This window comes from Taudactylus pleione, unplaced genomic scaffold (genome assembly GCF_031769625.1).
Source record: "Taudactylus pleione unplaced genomic scaffold, aTauple2 ptg000061l, whole genome shotgun sequence".
Classification (NCBI taxonomy): Eukaryota; Metazoa; Chordata; class Amphibia; order Anura; family Myobatrachidae; genus Taudactylus; species Taudactylus pleione.
Window position 1 is genome coordinate 8,916,473 of NW_028284463.1, and position 8,292 is coordinate 8,924,764.

General features: G+C 34.4%; 1 protein-coding gene across 1 annotated transcript; it reads left to right on the forward strand.

Annotated features, from left to right (window-relative positions):
- The first annotated feature begins 7,108 nt into the window (after positions 1–7,108).
- On the forward strand, positions 7,109–8,026 carry LOC148534999 (olfactory receptor 1-like). Its single transcript, XM_088464895.1, has one exon. The coding sequence runs from the start codon at positions 7,109–7,111 to the stop codon at positions 8,024–8,026; it is 918 nt and encodes a 305-aa protein (XP_088321021.1).
- The last annotated feature ends 266 nt before the right edge of the window (positions 8,027–8,292 follow it).

Consider the following 8,292-nt stretch of genomic DNA (forward strand, 5'->3'; position numbering starts at 1 on the left):
CATGGCATTTCAGTTCAGAAGGCAGGTGATGGACACTGAACAGAAGCATTTAAGAATTTAGAGTTGGCTGGGATCAAATGCATAAAATATCACAATCCTCAGGAACAGAGAGGACAGGAGCTAGTCCAGGTAAAAGCTAACATAGACAGGTCAGTGAATATACTGAGTGCCTTTATGTGGGTAACACCAAATCAGCTCAATGAATTAGATCATGTGAACAACTGCAAGAACACAGAGTTTATTAAAGAAGCTGTGAACTAGGGATGGCCATCGGTGGGGTGACCATTGATTGGTACAATCAATGAGTCCATCAGTGATTACCATTGATGGCACACAAACCATTTATAGTGAACCATCAAAGGTTTGCACTCCCTCGATGGTCACCTCTGCTGTGGGCATGCCAGGCTACGGGACAATGAAAAATGTGGACAGGGATTAGCAATCACAGAGCTAAGCTTCGTCCTGTCACTAAAGACACTAAAAACATTGACTCCTGCTCATCCATTGATGGTACAGAACCATTGGTTCTCTGCCATCGATGAAAAAGCAGTTGACATTGGCCAGCAACCATCAATGTTTTGGAAACATGGATGGTCAATGGCCATCTCTACTGTGAACTAGCAGCTCTGAGAGCTGTCAGTCAGGGCAGATGCTGCTTAATTAATGCTGAGTCAGAGTGGAAAGCAGTTGCCTAGCAACCTCAGTACAACCATCCCACTAAAAACAGACAGATCACAGACAGATGTGTAACCGCATGAAATCATGATTAGGCATTGACAGCTGAGAGACACGGATTAGACATAGCACATGGATAGCAGAGTGTCAGGAGCACTTAAAAGGTAGAGTGTCAGGAGCACTTAAATGGTAGAGTGTCATGAACTCATAACTGCATACTGGTAGTAGGATTTTAGCAAAACAGACATGATCCATATTTGTATATTTATTTATTTTCTGTTTATTAAATGTAAAATGGAATAGTAAAATTAGAATACAAATTCTTGTGCACAAATTTTAAATATATTTATTATTATAAATCTTAGAACTTTGAAAGCATAAAATTAATTTGATTAAAAAGTAAACTTTTTAAAGGCAAATGAGTGAATCATTATCCCAGAGCAGTTTTCTTCAGCAATGTAATGACATAATATTTTAATTTTCCCTGGAGGTCTTTTATTAACATACTGTATAGGTAGAGTATAACATCTTATATAAATATAATCTGGTTCTAACATGAAACAGGGACTGGGACAAGACATGTTCTATGGTATGTAATCTATTACACAGTGATGTTACACAACAGAACTTTTATATATTTATTTCACAGATAGACTTGAAGACATGAGGAATATTACTTAAGGCATTTGTAGCTGACTGTCAGTATCAGCACAGTACCATGTACTAAGTACAGTGGGTAGAAAATTAGTTGACACCAAAATGTCTTGATATACTTTTGTATAGAACAGTTTTAACAATGTGTATGTACTTTATGTCAGCAAAGTGTCATGATTTATTTTTTGGGGGATAATTCAGAATTTGGACTTTTAAAGAGTATATCTTTGAATTATTAAGCAAAAATATTAAGGCTATAAAAAAATATTCTTGAGTTTTTTGTACAGTAAGGGTTATTTACTAACTGCAATATACAGTATGTTGATATGCATCATATTCCATTATGTGCAACCAAGCACTATTGCCCCATCTCACTATGTTTCCTTTTCAAATGAATAATCTACTGTAGTATTCTCTTAGACAAATTGCCTCCTTCTCTGTGCCATCTTACATCAACTGATACTGCGGGGGTGATTCAGCAGCAGCTGTCTCTCAACTTCAGGGAAGGCAAAGGTCCCCAGCAATGCTAAACTTGGGGAACATGTGTATTTGTAAGTGGTACTCTATTTCCAAAAGTGTATATGTAACTATTATAATCATTTACTTGTTTTTTTTATTGTCATCTTGGATTTTTGTTTTGTTGACATCACATCCTGTTTTTATACTATCCATAGATGCCTCTGATATTCTATGCATATTACATACTGTACATTTTAAAAAAAATTTCAAGAAGAAAGATAATCAGTTTTAATTGGTGCACTCACATCCTCTTATAACATATATTAATTAAAAATACACATTTTTATTAGGTATTCCTTAAAAGGACCGAAATCCTGTAGTCTCGATATATTCAGAGTGCCAAGATCCCACTCTATTATTATATGGAAATAATTTTTTTATTATTATTTATTTATTTGCATACAAATTGTAAATCCTTAAATAAGGTTAACAAGTGAAATATATTAAAATCATAAAGATATAGGGTGTTAAAGAAAATACATTTTGTAGTGAATAAAAAGTTATTAAAACCAATGCTGTGTGCTGTCTATATTTATGAATTTGTTATATTTGAGTCACTGTGTGTGTTTTCTAAAGATTTATCTCTTTTAGAATTAGAAACATTCACTGTGTAGTTTAAGAGATATAAAAGTGTCAATTAGAGGCGGCTGTCAGCCAGAGATATAGTTAATTTAAGACTCGGTCGTTGTTATTCAGTCCAGGCTGCATGCTTGTGCATTATGCTGTAAAAGGGAGATTTCTTTTTAAAATTATAATGCTGATTTATATTTCTTCTTCAATATTAAAGCAAGTGACAGCAGCTTCACATGTGAGCTCTGTTTGCTATTAGTGCTATTAATTATTTACATGTATCATTCATAAACAGGAAGGGTTTAAAGATAACAACCTTCTGTAGCAGAAAATGCTGGGAGCATTTAATTTAACATCAGTGTAGTTGTTCATTAGATGCAATAAGCCTTCTATTATTCTCTGGGAGGAGTGATATATGATACAACTCCCTATCTCGCTTAGCTTATATTAATAGCAATTCAGTGGATGTCAGCCGCGTGTTTAATGATAAGTCTCAGTGCTTCAGAACATGACGAATTATGCTTCTAACTAAAGCTGGCCACACACTAGACCAACTTACATCCAACCAGCCAACTAGTTGATTGGTTGGAATGAAAATCTGGTAGGGAATGAAAGTAAATGACAATCAGCAATTTGCTCCCAAACACCGGAAAATGGACAAAAACTGTTGTTTGAACAAATTGTTTAGATCAAACATTTAACAAACTTGTCTGACGACAATTTTCATCTGTTTTCTGGCATTTAGGAGCAAATTGCTGATCATCAGTTACTCCCATACGTTACCAGATTTTCATTCCAACCAATCAACTAGTTGGATGGTTGGATGAAAGTTGGTCTAGTGTGTGGCCAGCTTAAGTGCTTCAGAACATGACGAATTATGCTTCTAACTAAAGCTGGCGACACACTAGACCAACTTACATCCAACCAGCCAACTAGTTGATTGGTTGGAATGAAAATCTGGTAGGGAATGAAAGCAAATGACAGTCAGCAATTTGCTCCCAAACACAGGAAAATGGACAAAAACTGTTGTTTGAACAAATTGTTTAGACCAAACATATAACAAACTTGTCTGACCGACCATTTTCATCTGTTTTCTGGCATTTAGGAGCAAATTGCTGATCATCATTTACTCCAATTCCTTTCCAGATTTTCATTCCAACCAATCAACTAGTTGGATGAAAGTTGGTCTAGTGTGTGGCCAGCTTAAGTCCCTCCTGACAATTGACTTATCTGCACATATCCCTGGGAGTTGCCGGGTGCTGGCTATTACAATGTTATACAAACACAGCTTGTGTTCAGCTCTCCCAGTAATCTCAGTACTGATTGTTTCCTAATTACAGCATGTCAGTGTAACAAGATCTGCACATTTCCATTACATTAGTGGTTTAGGCTTTTGACAAAATACTCTGTATTACGGATAACATTTCCACAGAGACATACAATTTTCACACATTTCAAATAGACATAAATCTATGTCTATGCACTTATATTTGGACAGCGCACAGCGACATGTCAGTGCGCATTTCGCTTAGGCAAGCTTTCTCAAGGCATAGAAATGACCAAGTCTTAAATTAACTATATCTCTGGCTGACAGCCGCCTCTAATTGACACTTTTGCATCTCTTAAACTACACAGTGAATGTTTCTAATTCTAAAAGAGATACATATTTTGAAAACACACACAGTGACTTAATTATAACAAATTCAATTCATAAATATAGACAGCTCACAGCATTGGTTTTAATAACTTTTTATGCACTACAACATTTATTTTCTTTAACACCCTATGGGCCAAATGTAATAGGATGAGAGTTTAGAAAAGTGAGAGTTTCTGACACTTTTTAAACTTTCCCAATGTAATAGAGTCCAAAAACAAAGTAACAGAGCGAACTTGCATGTTTTTTTAGACTTAGAAAACTCTCACGATTTAAAATCTCATTCAGATGTTTTCCCATTTTGAAGATAAAACTCAACCGATGTGAGAGGTTACTGCTAAACTCTCACATTTACTAAACTCTCACCCTATTACATTTGGCCCTATATCTTTATGATTTTAATATATTACGCTTGTTAACCTTATTTAAGGATATACAATTTGTATACAAATAAATTAATAATAATAAAAAAATGATTTCCATATAATAATAGAGTGGGATCTTGGCACTCTGAATATATCGAGACCACTGGATTTCGGACCTTTTAAGGGATACCTAATCAAAATTAGTTTTTTTTTATAAATGTATGGTATGAGAGGATGTGAGTGCACCAATTGAGACTGATTATCTTTCTTCTTGAAAATGTTTTGGTCTATACACTCTAATCAGTAGGTGGTACCATCAAATATATGAAAAATAAATCTGAATTATTACTAATTTGTTATATAGCATCCTCACTGTAATATTATTCTTTATTTAATAATCTTGTTGCCGGAATATTTCTACATGTAATACTGTAAATTTTTCCAGATGTTTGACTAAATGAGAGAGGGCAGAAGAATAATGAACAAATTATCTAATCCTTATGAATTGTAGAGTCAGTAACATAGACTACATTTACTGCTGGTCTTTATGATCACTATATTTATCTTCCATCCTGTGAATGTAATTGCATCCTCATGTTTTTACAAGTTATAAAACACAACTACCTGACTCACGTAGTAGGTGAACCAAATATAATGAGAGAGCACTATTGGGCTTGTCATTATGTAATAGAACACACACTGTACCTTATCAGACATACAGGAAGGTATTAGATAATATTTGTCATAAAATAGAAACATCTGATGTGTTTTAACAAGGATTTGTAGGGAAACATTTTGTAAGGAAACTAAACAGACTTTCACTTTTATGTTAGAAATATGTATAATGAATAGTACTATAATATGATTATAGTGCAAACATAATTTTGTCTGCTAGTGTGTAGTCTATCTATGATTTATTCCTGGTCAATGTAACTGTATATCAATGAGGTAGATATCATCTATAGCTAAATTACACCAGCACTGTAACATTAGTCTATGTAAGATAAGAATAAGCAAAGAATGACTTGTACACTCTCATCTGTTTTTTAAGTCTCTAATGTGCATTCTGAAGCATAATAAATGTACTTTGATGCTGACAATCAAATAAATAGACAAAGTAAATAGTCCTGCAGATAAACACACATTTTCTAGCAAATGTTACCTTTGCTTTATTTAATATCAACTTCAACAATGTCTGCAGTGTTAAAGCTCAGTGAAGGACAATGGGGCTCTGTAGGACATCTCATGAAGAACATAGTACATTGTGCTGTAGGGAAACCCTGAGACACATTATACTTCACAGACTCCCTTAAAAGTACAGACAAACTACATGGATTTATTCTATGTTTCTACCAGTGTTGTTTTTCAACGGCCGTGTGTACAAGTGCTGATATTATGTGTATTATTCCCATGTACCAGCATATTTTTGAGTCAACATGTTTGAACATAGTCAGAATTTAATTTACATATTAATAGCACTGACCAATATATTAATTCCAATATATACATTTTGCAGATTTAACATTTACAGAATAAATTAGAAATGACAACATTTTAAAGTTTGCACAGAAATATATCACAATTGTAGCTCTTATTGTTAATATAATTCATATTTGTGCTCTAAAGTAGTTATAAAAAAAAACGTTGTCAATTGCAATAACAATTTGTAATACAGCACATGTGTTTGGGTTAATAAAAAAAGACAAAAGTATTTTGAAAGGCTGCAGAGTTTTAATATTTTAACTCAAGTAGTATAGTGTCAAGGAACTCAGGATTGCAATTGATTAGTAGCAGGAGCTCAGAATTGTATTCATGTAGCAGAGTGAAAAGAAATGAGAATTGCACTTGGGTAGCAGAGTGTCAGGATTTCTGGTTTGCACCCAGGTAACAGAATGGCAAAATTTCCATAATGTATCATGGATATCAAACTGTATCAGGTCTTTCCGCTACCCCCTGATACATGTGTATTATAGAATAGGCTCTTTTTGCTTCAATGAATTTACTTATATGTGCATATTTTACTAGCAGACCATAAAATATGCACCTCTTCTGAAGACATTCAGTTAGAAAGACATATTTTGCATTCTCTAAGATTTCCTAATTTGTCTAATTCATTATGAGTCAGCAAGGAACATTACATTGTCAAAGGAAAAGTTTACCTAGTTTTATACAGCTCTGTGGTAGATTAAAATAATGCATGTTACATGAATACATGTAAAAACTAGAGATGTGCAGTTTAGTTTTCCTGATAAATGAACACATATGAACTAAGGGGATCCAAGTCATACCGTGTCTCGGCTCGGATCACGTTTCGGGTTTCAAGTAGAACCGAGACCCTGCTTAGGCATGCTGTAAATTCGGAACTCAGATTTAAAAAATAAATCTTGGTTTTGGATTTCATGTAAACTGGTCCAAATTATGTGATTTTATCTGTTTTTATAGATTTTTATAAACTTTAAAGAAATCCAAAACCAAAATTGAATCCAAACCAAAACACTTGAGGGTGGTTTTACCAAAACCAAAATACGTGGGTGTGTGCACATCTCTAGCAAAAACATCCTGTAAATATAAACTGTATCTTTACATTTGTTGAGTGGGCACTATTATAAGTTATAACTTATTTATATGTATTTATTATAATTATTGTCTTGCAGACTGGTGACAGGATCTCATGGAGAACCACACGTCTGTTATAATATTCCACATTAGGCCATTTTTTTTAATGAAAGCTGGTGATGAACCCCTCATTTTCAGTGTTTTTTTCCTAATCTATCTGTTTGGAGTCTTGGTGAATACAGCTATAATTACAGTTATATGTTTGGATTCACATTTACACACCCCCATGTATCTGTTTCTATTTAACTTGTCATTTGTAGATATGTGTTACACAACAGTAACTGTCCCCAAACTGCTGGAAATCTTGCTATCTCAGAATAACATAGTATCTTTGACACAATGTTTAACTCAGATATATTTTTTTATTATAGCTGCCACCACAGAGGTTTCTCTTTTATTTGTGATGGGTTATGACCGATACATTGCAATCTGTCACCCTTTACACTATCACCAGATAATGAGCAAGGAAATATGCATCATGCTTGTGATGATGATCTGGCTATGCACATGTTTAAACTCAATGTTGTGGGTAGTTTCAGCTCTTAAAATGTCCTTCTGTCATTCTGTCACCATTCATCAGTTCTTCTGTGATGCTAAAGCTCTGATTAATATTTCCTGTTCTGGCTCAAACATGATTTATATTGTCATGTATGATAACATGGTGTTATTTGGCCTTTGTCCATTCCTCATCAATGTGATGTCATACAAAAAGATTATCAGTGTTATACTGAATATAAAATCAAGGGATGGAAGAAGAAAAGCCTTCTCCACCTGCTCATCCCACCTCACTGTCATGATCATCTACTATGCTAACAGCATTTCCGTTTACTTGATGCCACCATCAGAAAAATACAATAATCTAGAGCAGATCATGAGTGTGCTGTATACAACAGTGATCCCCATGATAAATCCTTTTGTATATAGTGTACGCAATAAGGAAATCATTAGAGCTCTTCAGAGATTAGTTGCATAGCTGGTAACTCCTCATTTGTTCATACTTAGCCTCTTTCCTGCATACATGTACATAGATTAAACCATGTTCTGGTAAATGTCCTAGTTGACGGCTGGTTCATACAAAAAAGAAGTGGCCATTGGGCAGGAAAGAATGTTATCTGAGCTGTAGCCATAATTCAGTCCCATATGGTCCTATCATGGTCTTGCATGGTCATATGCCTGGATTCAGAGGCTCACATGTATTTGGAAATCTACAAAGTGTGTAACTGTAATGTAGACATGGAC